We start from the raw sequence: 21,475 nt of genomic DNA on the forward strand, positions 1-21,475 counted from the left end.
GGCTCATTAGAGGCCAGGGAGAGGAAGAGAGAATAAAGACCCTAAGATAACAAGAACCAAACACCGGACTCTACCGGAGGGAGGGGAAGTGCAAAAGCCCAGGTCGGGGTTGGGGGCTCTGGGGGCGACGGAGCAAGGAGAGGTTGGCCCGCCCCGCCCCCAGTAAGTCCCTCCTTCCGCCGCTCGCTCCGCCCTCAATAAAAAAATCAAACCGGGAACCTCTACCCGGCCGCCTCCCATTGGCTATGCGAATGAGCGAAGCTAGCCAGGACCAATGAGCCGCGGCCACGGCTTGGCGAGCGCCTTCCGGCCGGTCCTCGCCGCGCCGCCGGGCTCCTGCCTCACCGGCCGAGGGCGGGACGTGGGGCGGCGGGGGCGCGGCGCGCGGAGCTCAGGCGACGGCGGGACTACACGGCGGCCCGGGCGCTCGGCATGGCTCGCCTGGTGCTGGGTAGGCGCCGGCCTCCTCGTCTCGGGGGGCCGTCTGGGAGGTCCCGGCGGGGCGGGCGTGCGGCCTTGGCCGGAGCTGGGGTGGGGGATGGCGAGCCCGGCCGGCTCGGGGGTTCGGGGCCCTGCCGGATTCCGGGCGCGTGCGGCGGGGAGGCACGTCGGCGGGGCCCTGGCAGCCCACCCAGGGGAGCGTGGCGCGGCGGGGACGGGGAGCCCCGAGGCTGGGCGCGAACCCAGGGCGGAGGGCCCGCGGCGGGCGGGCAGGAGCCAAGGCCGGAGCTGCGTGGGAGCCGCGCAAACACCTTGATCCCTGGCGGAGGTTGGGGCCGGGGGCGACCTCAGGGTCAGGGCTCCCTTGTTCTGGGCCCGCTGTCCTGACGCTGGCGTGCGTACGGCACAGCCACGGGCTCACCACCTGTTCTATGGAATTCCCAGTAATGAGAAGAACTGAAATACCAGAACCCAGCCCTCGAATCAGGCCGAAGAGTTGCCTGAGATAGGGGACGGTGCCTTCCAAAAGCTAATGTTAAATGTGGTTGAACTTTCAAAAACTACATGGAACGCAGACTTCCATGAATTATGTAAATGCCTGTTTTAGAAACTACAGTGAGTGAGGTTGAGGATGATCCCGTCCCTGTTCTGGCTTCCCTTGGTCCCACCCAGCCCAGGCGCTCCTACCGGGCTTTAAGGGAACGCTCTGGATCCAGACCAGAGCACCCGTCCGCCCCTGCATTTACTGGCTGTGTGACCGGGAGCAATTTACTTAACCACTCTGGGCTAGTACTCCTACTCTGGGTTGTTGTCGGGATGAATGAGTTCATATAGGTCTCAAGAGGGTAAGCGAGATATAAATATTTGCTGTACAACCGCAGAGAGAACATAGAGGAGGAGAAGAGATTCCAGTCTCTGTTTAGTTTTCCTCGGGTGAATTCAGACTCGGCTGAAAGCGTCTGATTCTATCAATTAACTCATTATTTGAATAAGTGTAATCAACCTTTTGGGGGGCCCTCTTAGTTTCTAGATGACTGCTTTGGGATCATGTACTCTCGCTAGCAGGCGTGGGACAGAGATGTTGCTGATGCGGATTTATAACATCCTTCACTACTGTGGGGGAATAATGGGGAGCCACAGATGGCAAAACCATCTGCTCCCATAGATTCTAGACACTCGGATGTTCCAGTTTCCCATTGGTGCTCATTATCAGTGAGTGGAACTGCGATGTGCATTTCAGAAACAACAGTATTAGTCGAGATTGACCTACTTTATCATCTTAAGTGGCCCGGGGTTTTTTGTTTTCTTGAGGGTTTTCATAGGGGGTAGTTACTGGCTCTTTTCATGCTGTTGGAATTTATACATCTTTTAATGTTTTTCTGAATATTCAATTTCTTTCTAACCCTACTAGGTCATACTGCCTTTTAAGGAATTCATATCTTTATTATCAAGACATTTCTAGTGGAGAGCCATTTATAAGAAAGGGGAGGCTCTTATGAGAATTAGGCAAAACTTAAAGGCAGATAAGGACTCCAACAACATGACCAGGAAAAAAAAAAAGAAAAAGCCCAAGTCCATGTTATACTGATGTCATGACCATCTTTGTATGGAAAGGAAGCACATTCCTGAGGTAAAAATCATGGTCCGTCCCTTAGGTGACTCCAGCTTGCTTGTAACAGCCTGCTGTACCTAATTGACAGGAGAAGGGAAAAAAACCAACTCTCCTGCTACAGTCTACCTAATGACCCTCCTTGGGATTATACTAATGCAGTCTCCAGTCCTTTGGTTAAAAATTTGGATTACATAACCATGTTCTATCTCTGTAATGATGTGGCCTTAGGCAAGTTACCCTTTCTGTGGCTCCATTTCCTTGTCTAAAAATGGGCATGATGATACATAGCACATAGAGTTCTTAAAATGAGTTAATATGTCTTAGTTATTTAGACGGTGCCTGGTATCTAGTGTCATTTAAGCATTATTCATAGTTAACATGTCAGTTTCTGGAGAGTAGTTGGACAGATACATATATATCAAAATATTAGCTATTCCCCCATCCCCCCTGTAAGATTATCTCTTAAGGAAATACTTACATATATTTGAGGGGGAAGGAAAGTGTAAGAATTTTCGGCGTTAGTCTGTTAATAGTGATGACAAATTGGAAATAAATTCTTTTAGGGATCGATTGGCAACATGTTAGAGCCATTAAGAATGGCTATATAGGGGGTGAGGGTGATAAGGAATCCATAATTATATAGAAAATGTAACTCATTTTGAGTGAAAAAAGGTTACAGAAAGGAATGTATAGTAAGAACACATGCCTATAAATACAATAATAAAGTTTTAGACCTCTAAATTGCATAGAGATGTCAGAATAGTCACCAAAATATTGCCTATTCTACTGGAACTGTTGATGGGTTTTCTTTTGCATTTTCAAAAATTCCACAGTGAGCTCAATGGACTGAACAGGTATCAATTCATGTTGATTTTACAAAAAATGATAAATTTTAGAAAGTAGAGCTCCATGGAGGATTTTTCCAGGACCAGTCTTAAGTTCTAAGCTTATTCAGAATTAGGACTCTCTGCTTGGGTTCTTAATTTACTTGCTTTGTTAAATATGTCAAACTCCACTTAACCTTTCCCGCAGCAACGAAAAGACTATTGAGCAGCACAATCCAGTAAAAAGAATGCAAACTTTATATCTAATTCTAAATATTCTAGTAGCCTCGTTTAAAAAGGTAAAAAGAAACAGGTGGAATTAATTTTAATATATGTTTCCTCAGTGTATATAAAGTATCTTTTTAGCATGTAATCAATATCAAAAATACTAATAAGATACTTTTTCCTCCCTACCAAGTCTTCAGAAATTAGTGCTTTTTATACCATCAGTACACATTGGGGCAGCCACATGTGGCAAGTAGCTACCGTATCGGACAGCAGCATTTATTGAGAGAGCCCCACTTTGGGTAGCCTGATCTCCATCCACATGCACCCTTCCCCACGTCTCAAAGTAGAAAAGGAGGTCATCCTATCCCAGGCTGCCCGTGTCACTGACTCTGGTTCCCTCCCTTCCTGATTCCAGGCATTTTGTTTCATTATTCCTCTACTTTATCTTTAGCCTCTCCCACTCCCCATATTTTTTCCCTTCATGCTCAGATTTAAGAAGAAACCTTCTTTCTACCCCACATTTGCTTGCTTGCTTGTGCTCTTCATAAGAAGATTTGTTTTAAAGGCTTATGCGTTTTCATCAACTTGTTCCCTCCTACTCTGTCCAGTATTTTGCAGATTGGCTGCTGCTTATTTTCACTACTCCACCACAACTGTCCTGGGCCCTAGGGATCTGTCATTAAATCCAGCAGTTAGTTTTCAGTCTCCTAGTTGATCTCCCAGTAGCATGTCTTACTGTTGCCCATTCCATCTTTCCCTGGATTTGGGTGACAGCACTCTCCTGGTAGTTTCCCCATCCACTGTCCACATTGCAGCCAGAAAACCCTCTAGAAAGCAAATCTGGTCATACCCACTGCATGATAACCTTTCATGTCACCCTTAATAAAGTCCACAGTTTTATTTTCATAAATTCCTACAGTATTAGCCATATCTATAATTCAGATGCAATATTATTTTTTCTTTCTTTCTTTCTTTTTTTTTTTTAAGTAGACTCCATGCCCAATGTGGGGCTTGAACTCATGTCCCTGAGATTGAGAGTTGCATGCTCTGGTCTGCTGACTGAGTCAGCCAGGCACCCCTCAGATGCAGTGTTCTTTTTTTTTTTTTTTTTTTAAGATTTTATTTATTAATTTGACATAGACAGCCAGCAAGAGGGAACACAAGCAGGGGGAGTGGGAGAGGAAGAAGCAGCCTCATAGCAGAGGAGCCTGATGTGGGGCTTGATCCCAGAACGCCGGGATCAAGCCCTGAGCTGAAGGCAGATGCTTAACGACTGCGCCACCCAGGCGCCCCCAGATGCAGTATTCTTGAACAATAAAATTACATTGTTTATTCATGACCATGACCTACTGAACCATTTTATCCTGAGCACTACGGAGACAACAGTGACTTAATGAGAAGAACTTGGAAATAGAAGTCAGAGACCACAGATGGGCCACTAGACGTGCCTTTGTTTCCTTATTTACAAAAGAGGGATTATTCCTGCTCTGTAGTTAGTAATGCTGTGAAAAACCAAATGTTCTAATGTATTCGAGAGTGATTTGACAATTGAAAGTACTATGTAAGTAGAAGGTGGAAGATTTGGCAATGAAACAGTTAACATTGGTGTACACTCCTTCCAGAAGAAATTTACCAATGGGTTATTTTAAAAAGCTCCATTTGAAATCTTCCAAATTCTATCTGCAAGGCCTGGTGAGAATACAACAAAGATGGTGTATGCACACACGGCCTTAGAGGACCGGTCACTCTCACAGTTCGGTACAGCAGTGGATGAAATGAAAGAAATTATATGATCATCTTCATAGGTGCTAAAAAGAAAGTAACAGGAATTTCTCTAATATCATAAAGTTTTATGCTTCAGCCCAAAAGCCAGCAAATGAGAAAACATGAAAGCCAAGAACAATCCACGATTAAGCCTTGTTCTGGAGGTATAGATGCAATGCAATTGGAAAACAAAGTCCTATATGTATTTAAAAGGGGGAGGTGGAATTTTGATAGCACTACCAATTCAAAAAACTTTTGAGTTCTTAAAATATTCATAAGTAAGTTCAGAACTTGTTTTCTTATATAATTGTTAAAAATTACGTCTCAGTTCCTAGAGTAGCCACAGTGTGGCTGAACTGTGCTATTAATAATACGACAAGACTCCATGCTCGCTTTATAACATTTACGTGAAAAATCTTTGTAAGCTCCTCCAACAGCCTTGCAAGTGCCTCCTGAGTGCCATGAATAGTGTTAGCAGAAGTAAAAATATTTATAAAAGCAATGATTGCCCTTGATAGAGTCCCAGTTTAGTAGAGGAAACAAATGATTTTTCCTTCGAAAGAAAGTAATAAAGGTAGTGTGCTAATATTGCAGCTGCATAGCACAAGAGGTAAATGCTGTGTGGGTTGCCCAGGGTCAGAGGGTAACCTCCCAACTTTTCAGCGTCCTCGCCCATAAAATGGCAGTAGTGGTATTATCTCACAGGGTGATTGTAAAGAATGAAGATGTTGGTGCATAGGCACGAGGTAAGAAATCTTTTCCCATTTGCAGCTCGAGATGAGAGTGTGGCCTCCGTGTCCTACTTGCTGTGCTCTGCACCAGGGGGAGTGAGATTCCAGGGGCTACAAGAGCAACAAGCAGGGGTGTCCGCTGGGGGTCAGAAGGACCCTGACCCGGGAGGACGTTGGGCAATTGGAGAAGACTCCCGTTGCCGAGTCTGCTGCCCGAGCGTGAACGCTTTCGCTCATGCTGTGCTTCGTGTCATTCCTGCAGGTCTCATGAGCTGCACCTTCTTCCTGGCAGCGAATGGTCTCTATTCCTCCAGCGATGATGTGATCGAACTAACTCCGACAAATTTCAACCGAGAAGTTATTCAGAGTGATAGCTTGTGGCTTGTAGAATTCTATGCTCCATGGTAAGTACAAAGCCGTTGTGGGTTATGGATGGTACTTCATAAAATTAGGAAAAATATTATATGAAAGTGTGATTTTATTCAGTCATCTAGTTTACCTAGCTTACTGCTTGTTTAAAAGAAGTAGAGAGGGAAATGGGAGACACCCTGCAGTGTTGTCAGTTAAAGGCCATGGAGATTGAGTCCACTGGAAAAAAATGGTTAAAGTGGCTAATTTGTTGAACAAAAGAAAATCTTTCTTATCATTTGAAGAAGGTATATCTCAATGATGAGGTAAGTAGGATCTTGATGGAAGGGAAACTCATTTATGCTGAAAGAATATTGGACACAGGAAAGGGAAGAACTAGTGATTGATCCCCTTCTGTTTCTTGAAGAGAGTTGCTTCCAGAAATATGTCATTAAAAAGTGGTTTAATTTTAAAATTCTTCTCTTGCCATACATGCATTGCTGGAAAAAAAACCCTTGGGGAGTAAAGATGTAATTACCGCTGAAGTTAATGGTGCTCGACTACGCATAGTCAAAGTACAGCATTGCACTCATTGTTTATGTAGGTAAGCATATAATGCAAACAAAACAAAACCCAACAAATGCAAGTGTAGAACAGATGCATGGAAGCTGCAAAATGTGCACGAGACCGCTACTTCTGTAGTCTAGCAGGCCGCGAGTGCCCTGAGGAGACCTGAGTCCCAGTCAGCTGTGTCCTGCAAATGACCTCAGGAAGTCCTTTTAGATGTGAGCTGCGCTCCCTACGCTCACATAGGGGGTAGTAAATGAAATTCTTGCAGATTCCTTTTACCTGAATTTTAGGATATGCCTGATGAAAGGTTTTCCTTTATTGCTTTAATTTTTTCCTTTGCAAGACCATGAAACTGAGTTTTGGAAACCCATTATCAGTCCTCGTGGACTATTTCACTTAATATTCAGTGTAGCAAATTAAGGTAAAACCCTCTACTTCTGTGTTGTCACGTTGTGAATACTATTCATCTGAATGCCTTTATTATTTTTTTTTATAGCTTCTCTTTTCTTTGTTAAATCCAAATGAGCATTCTGTATGGGTTAGTTTATTCGTATTAGTAAATATACAAATAGTAATTGTACAAACTGTTATATTGTTGAATGCCTTTGTGTGCAATTTTTACAAGTTAGATCTTTTTTTTAATCATTTATAGTAGGAGTAATTGACATTGTTTTGGGGAGCTACGATATAAGAGAATATACCACATTCTGAAACTAAACCAAATAACATCATTGAGAAGGCTGGATCTGGACCCTGTAGTTAATGGTTACTGTTACATAGCAGTTTTGTTTCCTAATGTTCTGGGGAACAGGAGGTCTCATTAGAGCAGGTGTTTTTCCCCTCTTTTTGTGTTTGGACTTGGCAGCTTGGTGAAGGCTTTGAATTCTTTCCAAAATAAAGGTTTGCTATTCCCTGATCTAGTCCAACCTCTTCATTCTATACAGAGGGAGGCACAGAGGGAACCTAAAATATTGAAATAACGTTACCGAAATGTGAAAATAAATCTTGATGTGGTTATATAGTACTTGTTCACTGGGACAGTAGATACCAAGATCCAGCAGCAGCTCCAGCACCTTGACAACACAATGGTGAAGCAGTGATGAGCATAAACGAGGTTGGAAGAGAAGTGTGCAGCTGTGGTAGTGATCTGAGAGTAGCTGTGAGTTTTCATTTGTGACAAGTGGTGTGTTGTGAATGTTCATCGTTGAAGGAAAGCCTTCATTTCCATTACAAGTTAGCAAAATAGAGGTGTTCGTCTCCCCACCCCTCCATCAATAGTTCCTGGAGCCCCTGAATTTTTATCCACAAACCCTTTGGGGTCTGTGGACCACAAGTCAGAAACCCTTGGGTGAAAGATGTGCCGTGTTTAGATTTATATGGCATTTTGATCTGTCTTCGCTATGCTTCATATTGAAATTAAAGGGAATGTACACTCTGACAGTCTGATATGAGTCCTTTCATAGAGTAAACTGAAATTAAAGAGGCACAAAGTCCTATGAAATTTTGACTCCTGGACCTCTAAGTAGCTCATGTGGATAGCAAAGATCCTGGATAGAAGTTTGTAGAACCAGCATTCCAGGACATTTCCCCGAAAATCCCGACTTTTAAAATATAGCTTTGGCCCCCTGTGGAAGGTGATAATATATAGTGATTAAGAACATGGGACCTGGAGTCACAGACCCCTGTCACCAGACGACTGCGTGATAGTGGACAGGTTTCCTAACTTGGCTGCCTTTGTGTCCTCATCCGTGAGATGAAGATAATAAGGCCTGGCTTCAGCATTGTGCCGATGAAATGAAATGGCATTTGCTCATTAGGTCCTTAGAAATCTAGTTAGGAGACTTGACTTTATTAAGAAACAACAACTAATCACCTATGGGTAAACTGGCTACGGTGTCTTCATACAATGGATGTTATTCAGCCATGAAAATGAGCAGTAGAACGTCTACAACCTCGATAAATGGTATAAATGTAACAGGTTTGTGTATATATAACTTTTTAAAAGCACTCATCTGTATATGTTTTGTTTCAATAATTTATTTCAAATACTGTTCCCTAAGAGATTAGAGTTGTTTTTCCTTGTGTTCTCATCTCTCTCTCTTGCTCGCTCTTGCGTTTTGTTTTTTTTTTTTAAGATGTTATTAATTTATTTGACAGAGAGACAGCCAGCGAGAGAGGGAACACAAGCAGGGGGAGTGGGAGAGGAAGAAGCAGGCTCATAGCGGAGGAGCCTGATGTGGGGCTCAATCCCAGAACGCTGGGATCACGCCCTGAGCCGAAGGCAGACGCTTAACCGCTGCGCCACCCAGGCGCCCCTGCTCTTGCTCTTTTATCACCACCTTGTGGGATCAAGTACTGCCCAGCTTGCTAGGCTTACAGATCTGGGATTACATGGACGTTTTTAGCTCCACATGCTGCTGTGGAGCCGCAGAGCATTGAGATTTAGGCTCTAATACAGATGCCTCGTGTATAGAATGAAGAGGTTGGACTAGATCAGGGAATAGCAAACCTAAATGGGCTTAAGGATCACTAGTTGATCTTACTAAAATGTGGGTTCCTGAACCCCTTCTCTAGGCGTTCTGATTTCATGGGGCCCAAGAATCTGCATTTTGCCTAGCCTTATAACTCAGAGCACACATTGAGGTACACTTGACAGGTAAATGCTAAAGTCCCTACCCAGGGATAGAGTTACAAATGACAGTTTAAACTCTTTAAATATAATTTAGTTAAACAGGAATTTGGAAACTTTTTAAATTAGTATATGAAGAAGGATTCTAGTAAAACCTTAAAATGGTGAGTTCCTTCTCGTCACCGCTCAGGTTTTATTAGTGCATGTGCTCCCTGCAAGCACCCACCCTGTGCAAGTCCCTGATTAGACTGTTGGTGGCGTATTTTTTTTTAAGATTTTATTTATTTATTTGACAGAGAGCACCAGCAGGGGGAGCAGCAGCAGAGGGAGAGGGAGAAGCAGGCTCCCTGCTGAGCAGAGAGCCTGACTTGGAGCTTGATCCTAGGCCCCAGATCATGACCTGAGCTGAGCCACCCAGGTGCCCCTGGTGCAGAATTTTTGAATTGGGGATCAAAGACATTAATTGTTGCCTTGTGTTCTCATCTCCTAAAAGGTGTGGTCACTGCCAGAGGTTGACACCAGAATGGAAGAAAGTAGCAACTGCCTTAAAAGTAAGTTTCTAAGGTGTGAATGTATAAATAAGTAGGCAACTGGGCTTAATGTAGGATAGGACGTTAATTTGCATATTGAAGCTCAGAACCCTTGTTCTGGTGCCAGAATCATATAGGGAGCCAAGGGATAATAAACATTTAATTTTTACCTTGTCTGTTTTTGTTAATTCAGTTTTCCAGATCAATGACATAGTCATGGTAATTCTGGGAGCTGCAGAGGTCCCCCCCAGGGCTGACTTATATTTCACCCATCATCCCATGTAGAAATGATTTTCCAGGCTAAAGCCCTCGTTTGTTCTGTTTATAAACCTAACCCTGCCCTTTAGTATCTGGTCCCTGAGTCTGCAAGAATCAAATGGTGGGTTTTTGTGGAATCTGCTCCAGTTGAAAGAAAAATTGATAATACTTTCATGTCTTCCCAGGATGTTGTAAAAGTCGGTGCAGTTGACGCAGATAGACATCAGTCTCTAGGAGGCCAGTACGGCGTTCAGGGGTTTCCCACCATTAAGATTTTTGGCTCCAACAAAAACAGACCAGAAGATTATCAGGGTAAGGACTTTCCTAACTATTCCATTCCCCTGGTTGGAATTTTAATTTGAGCCGGTAGGTAAAAATGAGGAGCAAGGACCTGTTTGTTTTTGTAAATAAAGTTTTTCAAAACACAGTCACACCTGTTCTCATATTGTCTGTAGTTGATTTCACACTGAAATGGCAGCACTGAGTAGCTGCAACAGACAGAAAGGCCCGCCCAGCTGAAAATCAGTACTGTTTGGCCCTTCACAGAGAGTTCGCCAACTCTTGGTCTAGAGTGAGAAAACCCTCTCTTTCTTGCTAGTACATTTCTTATTTTGGTGTATTTCCAGGTAGATGGCTGGAAGGGGCGTGGTTCAGGGGATGGTTCAGGATGTGGAGATAGAGAAGGAACAGAAGGCTGTGTGATGTGCAGGGCTTGCCCTTCTGTGTTAGGAAGTGTCGGCCAGGGCCGCAGAACGACACGATTCGAACGTATTGGGAGTGTTACTGTTCTGTACATTCTTTCTAACGTCAGGTCTGATAGTGTTCTCAGACGTTTTTCTCTCTTCCTTGGCACTTTGATAAGAAACTATTTTTTAAAAAATATGAAATTTTCCAAAGAGATTTTATTAGAGTTTTGCCTTTGAACTCTGAAGATAGCCTCATGGCCTATATTCTCTGCACATTTCTGAGTCCGTTAATAGCCCTGTGACTTTTCCTTGAGTATATAGTTTTTGGTTAAATTTCCAAAGGCTGTTGTCATGACTGAGTTTCAGTTACAGGGTTTGTTACTTCTTGGATTCAAATTAAATTCAGCTAGAGAACCCAACGAAGCCTAAGATAACTGTGTTGTAAGCAAGGTAGAAAAAAGAGGCCTGGATGGCTTTCCAGTTATGTGGCTTCAGACACTTCATATCCTACTTTTTCCACATCTTTTTTCTCTCCATTATCGTAGAAATAGTTTCTTCTGTTTTTCTCAGCTGGCAATTTGTATTTAGAAACGTTCTCTGCTTTCTTAACTAGATAATACATTTCTTCTTCATCCGTGTACATGTTGCACGTTCCGTAAACGTTTGTGAGTTCCTCTTACTTGTAGATGGTAGTGCTAGTGAGCAGGAGGGTGTTCTTGTTCACACTAATAACCTAACACTGAAGAAGGGGAGTTGGTTTTCCCAGTGAAAAGTCTAGTGCAAAATGCATTGTTGGGAGAACTTGGCTCTGTGTTAAATACACGTGTGTACTGTTGGGTCTGTTCAAATATCTGATAAAGCGGACAGATGTAGGTAGTGTCCTGCAGGCACGCAGCTCACCACCACCTGTCCGTCTCATGGTCCTTTGTCTTCCTGTAGGTGGCAGAACTGGTGAAGCCATTGTAGATGCTGCCCTCAGTGCCCTGCGCCAGCTCGTCAAGGATCGCCTTGGGGGAAGGGGTGGCGGATATAGTTCTGGAAAGCAAGTAAGGCTATACAATGTTAATTTTTAATGTGTGCGATGATTCTGATGCCACAATATGGGCTCCTTGTAAGAGGATAGATTTTTTTTTTTAAGTCATTACTATTGTAGATTAGTGAACTTTCAGTTAAAAAAATAATACGAGGTTAGATCAGTTGATGCCAGAGGGAGTCAGCCAACTATCCTGTTCATTTGCCCCCCTCAGAAGTCACTTGTCCCAGGGCATCTTGTCACAACTGTAGGCCAAGAACCAGACCACAGAGGGGTTTCCTCGGCCCAGTGCTAAAGTGGAAGAATTTGGGCTGTAGACAGAGAAAGAGCTCCAGGCCAGGGGAGCCAGGCTCTGGGATCCTATGGCCTTTGCAGTTCAGAGTAGAGAGAGAAAGAGACCAGATGGGCTTTGGGCAAAGACAGATGAAATTTGAATGATCTCTTGGCCTATATCTGGCAGTCAGCCTAAAGTCCTGTAAAATTCTATATAAATGACAGGGAAGAAGAGAAAAGTTCTTGTTCCGTAGATTGGTATTTTATTTATTTATTTTTAAAGATTTTATTTATTTATTTGACAGAGAGAGAGAGACAGCCAGAGAGAGAGGGAACACAAGCAGGGGAAGTGGGAGAGGAAGAAGCAGGCTCATAGCAGAGGAGCCTGATGTGGGGCTCGATCTCGGAATGCCAGGATCACGCCCTGAGCCGAAGGCAGACGCTTAACGACTGAGCCACCCAGGCGCCCCCGTAGATTGGTATTTTAGATGCCCATGTATGAGATGTGATGTTTAACCATGAGGTACTTATGTTCTTGGGAAGAGGCATTACATTCTTACAGGTAGAGATAAAATGGCCCTTGACTCTTAAATAAGAGACCAGTAAAACTAGCTTCCTTACACAGACGAAGAACTTACCCAGAGATCCCACGCTCTTGCCTTTTATTTCAAACTCTGACATATAATGGGCACAGTTGTCTCCCCTACCTCCATGGCTTTTGGCCCAGGCACCAGATAGCAGTAAACAGAACTGACTGCTTCTGAGCTTTGGTAGTCAAGAAAATTCTTTGGGGCACCTGGCTGGTTCAGTCGGAGGAGCGTGCGACTCTTGATCCCGGGGTTGTGAGTTTGATTCCCACGTTGGGTGTAGAGAGGACTTTAAATAAAACTTTAATAAAAGAAAATTCTTTGAAAAAAGGACGCAATGTTATATTTAGCTCTCTTGAATGGTAGGGACTTTATCTATGGGCAGGTAGCAACTGTGGTATGTTTAACATCCTGGAATGCATGAGCAGCTGTGCCCAGTCTGAATTAGAGTAGTGTCACTGGGTGGTTCTGTGAGCCATGTGGGGTTTCTCTTAACAAAACAGCAGATGATAGAATCGAGGTGCGTGTGATAGCTTATACTGTAGGTACTGGTGATTGACAGTAAACACTGCTTAATATGAGAAAAACTAATAAGGAATGTCCCCAATCTGAGTAAAATAGTTTTTACTTGAAAGAAAAGCTGCAAACTTTGTTAAGATGTGGGCGAGATTGTCAAATAGGTCATTTAGAACAGGAATAGTGTGCTTTCTGGCCATGCGTAGTTTAATATTTAATGTCACCTGTGACAGGGGAGGAGTGAAAGTTCAAGTAAGAAGGATGTGGTTGAGCTGACGGACGACAGCTTCGATAAGAACGTTCTTGATAGTGACGATGTTTGGATGGTTGAATTCTATGCTCCTTGGTGTGGACACTGCAAAAAGTAAGCGCTTTTTACCAAGTTCTTTGAGTCACGGTGCTTTCAGTATAGTCACCTTGCTTGCTTTGAAGAAGCCGACCCAGACCCAGGTATAACCACCAAGATCTCCAGAAAGACTCTGGACTCTAAATGATTGTTACGCATTGGTATTAGGGCCAAGAGTATCTTCTGTCGTGTTTTCGGAGATGAGCAGGGAGCCAGCCTCCCGATTTGGGGAGGGCAGTGACAAAGGCCCTGGAAGGGAACGTGAAAGGGTAGCATCACTTTGTGCCCCCCACACACATACACACATTGTGTGTCCAAGTGTGATTTCACTGGACTGGGCAGAAATGCACACATCAGCTTAAGTGTTTGTGCCAAGAGTTAAAATAGTAAAGTGCGAATATTTTTCTGTAGCCTCGAGCCAGAATGGGCTGCTGCAGCTACAGAGGTAAAGGAGCGAACGAAGGGAAAGGTGAAGCTCGCAGCCGTGGACGCCACCGCCAGCCAGCTGCTAGCCAGCCGGTACGGGGTGAGTGTGTCTTCCAGTATCTTCTCGTTTCTTTGAGAAATAACGCCGTATTTGCACCTGTTACTTCATCCAGTATTCCAAGCCTCCCTGTGTGGTGGGAGGGGAGATGTTTGGCCATTTGTAATGAAACTAAATTACTTGGTTGTTAAAACTATAAAGTCTTCAACCCAAGACTATCTTTTTTTTTTTTTAATCCAATATCTAACTGTTTCCGCTGTGCTTAATGCGAATCTTCAGCTTGCCCAGGCTTTGACAAGTCGCTAATATTGCTTTTGAAGTTGGTCCATTTGTTCTAGAGCAGATAAGTTGTATTAAGTACATATGCAAGTTTGGAAGAAGACTTGGCTATGCCTGGTAGGTAGACTGTTAAAACCGTCTGATTAACAGACCTTTATGTCTCGTCCCTGATCACTGATGCAGGCTGGGGGTATTGTTATGTTAAATTACTTATAAGGTAGTTTTAGAACCCTAAAGATTATTTTATTTCTTATTAAATGTTAATTTGATTTTGTCTTGACTTTTCGTTTTAATAGATTAGGGGATTTCCTACAATCAAGATCTTTCAGAAGGGAGAGTCTCCTGTGGATTATGATGGGGGGCGGACGCGATCTGACATCGTCTCCCGGGCCCTGGATTTGTTTTCTGAGAATGCCCCGCCTCCTGAGCTGCTGGAGGTAAACCGCTTCCGTCACTCCAGTCCAGTCTGATGGCGGGGGCACTAAAGCAGTAATGACACTTGTTTTGTCTTTTCAGATGAGCTCTTTCCGTTCTGTTTTAAAGCGCTCTCTTTAAAGTGGTGTTGTGCTTTCAAGTGGGGAAAACCTGTCTGATAAATTGCTGCTTTTCATAACTTTAGTGCTAAAATAATTACACCGTCAGGACAGGTGTACCAAGCTGCTTAAAAACAGAATGCATCCATCACGCTGTCATCGTTCTCCAAGTAATAGCTGTTATTTGCGGAGCACCTAAGCGTGCGACAGGCATTGTGCTGGTTCTTTTTTTTTTTTTTTTTTTTTAAATTTTATTTATTTATTCGACAGAGATAGAGACAGCCAGCGAGAGAGGGAACACAAGCAGAGGGAGTGGGAGAGGAAGAAGCAGGCTCATAGCGGAGGAGCCTGATGTGGTGCTTGATCCCATAATGCCGGGATCACGCCCTGAGCCGAAGGCAGATGCTTAACCGCTGTGCCACCCAGGCGCCCCTGTGCTGGTTCTTTTATGTCTATTTCTCTCAGTTAATTCTCACATGAATGCTTAGAGGGAAATACTGCTTTTATCTCCATTTTACCTGAGGAAACGGAGGCACAGAGAGCCTCAAGTTCTCATAAATATATAATATGTATATATCTGTTTAGCTAAACAATTAAATGTCAGAGCCAGGCCACACCCAGGCTCCGTCATTTCAGAGACTGTGTGTGTGTGTGTGTGTGTGTGTGTGTGCGCGCGCAAATGCCTCGCTGGCACCCCAGAGGGAGGGCTTAGGGACAAATCGCAGAAGTCCGTCACAGAGCAGAGCTGTTCTGGGGCTGCAGTGCATACAAGGCGGTCGTATTCAGGAGGAGTCGCTCGGTCTCGTGAACTGCTTTGCTCTTCAGTGAACGTGATGATGCTAAGTCTTTATTGTCAAGCTGACCTTTGGGTTTTGTGTCAGTGGCCTTCCAGTCACCCCTTGTGTCCTGGGCCCACAGATCATCAATGAGGACATCGCCAAGAAGACGTGTGAGGAGCATCAGCTCTGTGTCGTGGCCGTGCTGCCCCATATTCTGGATACTGGTACGATGAACAGAGGCTCCCTTGCCATTGCTCTGTGCTCCCCGCTCTGAGAATGCTTTCTCAATTGAGGGATGTGACGGACTCCTTTATCTTTACCTTGAAAAAATTCTGTCTGTTTAAATCAGGAGCTGCTGGCAGAAATTCTTACTTAGAAGTTCTTCTAAAGTTGGCAGACAAATACAAAAAGAAAATGTGGGGGTAAGTTGTTATTGTCGCCGTATGATTTGGCTGGGAGTGCATCGCACTCCCGAAGTATCTGGTTCCCACTGTGTTTTCCGTAGGATGGGTCCCTGTTTCTCTTTGGCATTTTTTTTTTTTTAAGATTTATTTATTTATTTATTAGACAGAGAGAGACAGCCAGCGAGAGAGGGAACACAAGCAGGGGGAGTGGGAGAGGAAGAAGCAGGCTCCTAGTGGAGAAGCCTGATGTGGGGCTCGATCCCGGAACGCCGGGATCATGCCCTGAGCCGAAGGCAGACGCTTAACGACTGAGCCACCCAGGCGCCCCTCTTTGGCATTTTTTTTTGATCTGAGAGGTAAATTATAATTATCATCCAGAAGGAAAAGAATGCAGGTCTCTTCTTTATAAGACACTCATCTGTGCCACGGTGTACATTTTTCTCACAGCAGTCGTGTTAAGTGGGGGTTGGGGTCCCAGCTAGCGAGCAAAAACGGAGTCACCTACCTGAACTCTGGGACGGCTTCGAAGGCCAAGAAAGAAAGCGTTAGTAGAAGTGTGTTTTCTTACCCTTTTCCAAGTGAGGGCTAATACAGGCAAAGTTTGAAGACAAAGTATGTCTGCCTCCTGTTGAACTTTCTGCTTCTCAGTCTCCCTCCCGCCCCTGCCGTCCGTGTCAGGTGACCGGGCGCCGCCTCCCTGAGTTCAGCTCAGGATCGTGTGCCTACCGGAGAGCGCCTTCCGGCGGCCTCTACTCTTGCCCGTTGTCGCGGTGGGGTAAAGAAATGCGGCTGAGCACGTTTGTAGGTATTGAATATAATGACATACCAGTAAGTTCTGCAAAGAAGTTATTATACTCGTAGAGAGCGTGCATAATCCTCCAAATATTAGTAGAGTTTCAGGTGATAGAGACAGAAAATTCACCAGGTTTAGTGGACAATATTTCAGGGGCTGGGAGGAAAATTGTGTAGATCTGGGGGACTCTGGAGGTACAGTTAGGGAATATGAGAGAAGTGTAGTTAAGAGCACATCTAGACTACGTTATGTTTGTAAACTTCCTTTTTATTTCTCCATTTCATTCCATAAAATATTTGGAGTGTAATCTTTTTTTTTTTTTTTTTTCAATACCTGCTAATTAGATTTCAACTAATTTGAAAGGGATCTTTACCCTAAAAACCAGCCTGTTTTTCTAGGTGGCTGTGGACCGAAGCTGGAGCCCAGTCGGAACTTGAAAACGCATTGGGGATCGGAGGGTTTGGATACCCCGCCATGGCAGCCATTAATGCACGCAAGATGAAATTTGCTCTTCTGAAAGGATCTTTCAGCGAGCAAGGCATTAATGAGTTTCTCAGGTAATTTCTCGCTTTCTTGAGTTGTTTTTGTTTTGTGGCTTAGTTCTGTGCTGGTGTGGGTTTAAAACTAGGTTTATGTAGACCAGGCAGTAGATGGAATTCTTTTGCATTGGCATGCTGGGTAAGAATTAGATGTTGGAGTTCTAAATCGTCTTTCCGTAAGCGCTGTGTTCTCTTTTCTGTGGAAGGATTCTGTAGAGTGATGGCCACCTTGCCATTCTGTGCCATTGGCTTTCAGCTTTTCCTGATTCATATAAAAGTTTCACGGGGCCGGAAGGAGCCCTTTCTCACCCGTTCCCACTCAAGCACGCTTTGCGCCCCTGACGTCAGGTAGTACGGCTTCTGTTTCTAGCCATTAGCTCTAGAAGGTACTTATGTGAAAACGAGCACACTTATGAAGTGACTCCAGTTAGGTGCAGACAACATGAGAGGCTCCCAAACTCCAAACCCAGTGTATGGAGCTCTCTGTCTGCCCTGCTCTTCAGCTCATCTAAAACTGACTTAATCGCCTTGCAGCCAAACACAAGGCATTGGCGCTGCACGGTTTCGTGGGTGTGTGGCGGTTGGGTTAATGCCTCTTCCTCGTAACTATGACTTTCACAAAGGTGAACCTCTTCGACCCAGACCTTGTCTCTCTCCACTACTGTAGAGCTGATACTAAGCTCTTGGCGAATAGTTGATTAACACATACTTCATATATTTTATGTATTATATACTGTATTCTTACAATGAAGTAAGCCCCGGAAGAGAAAATATAATTAAGAAAATTAGAGAAAATTCATTTACATTACTGTAGTGTAAAAAATCTGTGTGTAAATGGACTCGTACAGTTCAGCCCATGTTGTTCCGGGGTCAGCCATACTTAGAAAATGTCGTCCTTTTTCAACAGCTGATTCCAGGGTCAAGAACCGTAGGAAATGTGTGAGGGTAGTAACAAGGTTGAACCTTTGGACTCACTTAACAGGAAATGACGGGTTCTAACCCCAGCTTTGAGTTTATTCACATTTCTTTTCAACTAGTTTTCCTTTTTTGGTTTGTTGTTGTTTGTTCGATACAGAGGAGGTTAATAGTTCGTGGAAAAGGTACGAAACAATAGCATATTGTCGTCAACTTGAGACCATTACTTTTGTGCTTGAGATCAGATAGGCCACTGGTTCTCAAACTTCGTGTCTTGGAGACAGCAGAAGACCTCAGAACCCACCCCGTTACCAGGGAGACAAGTGTGTAGTAACAAGTAGGAAGGAGACAGACTATGTGACAACGTACTTGTTTCTCGTCACATACGACTCTGGCTTTCTGAAGAGACGGACCGTGCAGAGCACGTCCCCACTGAGGGGCCTGCCACAGACAGACGGGGCAGGGCTGGCAGTGAGGTGGTGCGCACACCTGCCAACACGCGCGCGTGGGAACCACAGGCCTGCGCGGTCTGGCTCTTGGAAAACCAGAGAGAGAAATGCCCTTGGTGTAAAATACACAGTTTGTCCAACTGCCCGTGGAAGTTAGTGACAAGGAAGCTGAAACTGACCACTTAGCGATGTGGGAGCAGGAATGGAAAACTGCAGTCAGCCCACGACAGCCTTGGTGATTCCTGGATCTTCCCCCGAAAGCTTGTTATTAAAGTGTTCCTCGGGTGTAGCGGCCAAAAACACAAGTAATGGGATCGTGCACTGGGCACCCAGAAGCTGAGGAAAGGACTTGAGTTTTCTGTCGGCGCATGGCCGTTCAGTTTGCTTGAGGCAGCAGCTGTGTTTCTCGGAGCTCTTCTAGAAGAGATGGTAGCATTTAGCCCCGCAGGGGAAATGGTGGCACAGGGGAGGAGCATGATTGAGCTAATGAAACTTTTTTTTTTTTTTAAACATTGAACCCTGCCCTAAAGGCATAGTTCCCTCGGAATTTTGTTCCTGTTTAAAGGAGGCGGGGCGTCTTTCCTGAGCCCTGTTGGCACTTGCCGCTGCCGGCCTTCCCGAGGAAGGGAGCAGCTCTCGTTTAGCACCAGCTCCGTGCGTCTTGGCATTTTATGGATGAAGACACTGATGTTCAGAGATGTCAAGTAACCTGATGCAGGGTGCTGCCCTAGTAAGAAGTAGAACCCCCGGCTTTCGTTTTGCTGTTCGTGTGCGTTTGTATTTCTTACGTAAGCCAGAGCTTGGCCTGGCCTTGCCCCTCGTGGGGAGTGGAGCCGCTCTAGCGCAGCGTAGAGCGCCCGTGTGAGACGGCGGTCTGACGTGCTGCCTGACACCCGAACTCCGCCCAGACAGCACCCTGCCCGCCGTCCGCTGACGGCTCGGTGCGTGGCGGCGAAGCGCGGCCGACGGTCTGTGTTCTGAACGTAACCGTCTTCAGACATCACGGTTTCTCGACGTCGGCACCCGTGGCGTTTTGGGCCAGCTCTTTGCCCTGTGCTGAGAGAATGTTTAGTATCTACCCTCTAGACGTCAGCTGCACGGCCCGCACCCACGTACGCACACACAGCTGTGACCGTCGACATTGCCAGCTGTCCCCAGAAGACCCCCCAGTAGCACATTGTAAAAAATGCGGAGTAGCCAAAGCGGGGCCTCAAATTAGCAGTTTTCCCACGCTGCCAAATAACCGCCGGACACACAGAGGAGCCCCCCCCCCGTTCGGTTTCCCGCTTTCCCCCGGGGTCCCCGCACCTTCGCCAGGACTTGCTCTTGTTAAGAAGAGCCCTGCGCCCGGTCAGCGGCTGCCTTCGCGTCTTCTGGTGAGATGTTCGTCAGAGTCGCGCAGGCCGGGCCCGGCGCGCTGTGCCCCGTAGAGCTCCTGTCTGCTTTAAAGCGGGGGGCGCGACGCTGCCCCCACGTCCCCAGGCCTGCGGCCGCGCGCTCACGGCCGAGGAAAGGGCCTGGAGTTCGGACAAGAAGCCCGCTCTCGTAAGGCGTGCCGAGGGTCCGAAGTTCGTCGCCAGTTCTGTGACTCGAGGGTCCGGGTGGCGCCTGTGTTCCACGTCGGCTTTGACAGTTTGTGTACTTAACTGGTGTTTGAGCAAAGTAGTTTTTCTTGGTTATTGGTGGTAACTGGTTCTATCCGATGCCAAGGCCCGAGTGACTTCCCGCCCGGTTGCACTGTCGTCCCTGCCGGTCAGGAGCGAGGGTGCCAGGCGCCGCTGCGGGAACCTGGCGCGCGGGCCGGTTTGCACGCCCGTTTGTTGACCGCGCCGCGCTCGCTGTGCTCGCTTCCCGCAGGGAGCTGTCCGTGGGCCGCGGCTCCACCGCCCCCGTGGGAGGCGGCGCTTTCCCCGCCATCAGCGACCGGGAGCCTTGGGACGGCAAGGACGGCGAGGTGAGTCCCCGGGGCGGGCCGCGTGCGTGCCCGCCGTCTGTAAGCCTGGAGCCGCGGCGCGATGTCGGAAGCGTCGTGGCAGTGGATGTTCTTGGCAGAGACAGCGGAGACACATTTCAGTAGTGAGGTTCCTTTGCTGATTATCGCCCCGAAACCGAACACTTAACTTGGAATTCATTTATTCTGTGTCTGAGAAACGCAAAATGATAGCTTTGAAATGAGCGTTTCTCGCACGCTTCTGCCCCTTCCTTCCTCACAAGGACAAGCTGAACAGCAAAGAGGTGGTAGTTTGTGGACCTCCCACTTCACCTGAGCTTGCCCAGCCGTGAAGTAATAGGCGGCGTTCAGAGCAGGAGCTGGATGAGGGAGGAACGGGCTCTGTAACCTGGGGCATCTCGAGAAATGCCTGCTCCCTGGTGAGTCCGAGCGCTCCGAGCCCTTCCGCCCCTGCGACGCCTCACGGCAGCTTTGTTTTCCAGCTTCCCGTGGAAGATGACATTGACCTCAGTGACGTGGAGCTGGACGATTTGGGAAGAGATGAGCTGTGAGAGGCTTGGCACAGGCTTCAGTTTTCTTTTCTTGGGAGCAGATTTGCCCAGCAGTGAAGGAACATTCTTCACCATCAGATGAGTCTACCAGTGGCCTTTTCAACCAAGAAGTAGCACTTGATTGGTCTTGTGAAAACACTGCAACAGTGAACTTTGCATCTCAAGAAAACAATGAAAAATTCTATGAATTGTTGTAGCCAGTGAATTGGGTTGTATTCTATCAAGTAATATTTTGAGGAAAACTGATGGGCTGTTGACGTATTTTTCCCTCCCTCTGACTGCTGCTTGAATGTTCTTGGAGGCTGTTTCTTATGTATTAAGTTTTTTAATGTGATTCTTTCGTTTGAATATTAATGGCTTTTTTCCATTAAAAAATAAAATAATATTTTGGACAATGCCAATAAATGTATGAAATTAGTGTC

General features: G+C 45.7%; 1 protein-coding gene across 2 annotated transcripts; it reads left to right on the forward strand.

Moving 5' to 3' along the window:
- Window positions 1-335: 335 nt before the first annotated feature.
- PDIA6 (protein disulfide isomerase family A member 6) lies at window positions 336-21,458 on the forward strand. Of its 2 annotated transcripts, XM_026518882.4 has the most exons (13): window positions 336-451; window positions 5,863-6,004; window positions 9,641-9,698; window positions 10,121-10,247; window positions 11,561-11,667; window positions 13,264-13,394; window positions 13,788-13,902; window positions 14,436-14,576; window positions 15,591-15,675; window positions 15,801-15,873; window positions 17,047-17,205; window positions 20,409-20,505; window positions 20,985-21,458. In XM_026518882.4, exons 1-13 carry the CDS (start codon window positions 433-435, stop codon window positions 21,051-21,053), a joined length of 1,323 nt encoding a protein of 440 aa, XP_026374667.1. In that variant the 5' UTR covers window positions 336-432; the 3' UTR covers window positions 21,054-21,458. The 2 variants fall into 2 exon arrangements, with proteins under 2 accessions (XP_026374667.1, XP_057165179.1); XM_057309196.1 differs by having other exon boundaries at window positions 337-451; window positions 20,409-21,458.
- Window positions 21,459-21,475: the final 17 nt, after the last annotated feature.

Source organism: Ursus arctos, unplaced genomic scaffold (assembly GCF_023065955.2).
Source record: "Ursus arctos isolate Adak ecotype North America unplaced genomic scaffold, UrsArc2.0 scaffold_8, whole genome shotgun sequence".
NCBI classification, from domain to species: Eukaryota; Metazoa; Chordata; class Mammalia; order Carnivora; family Ursidae; genus Ursus; species Ursus arctos.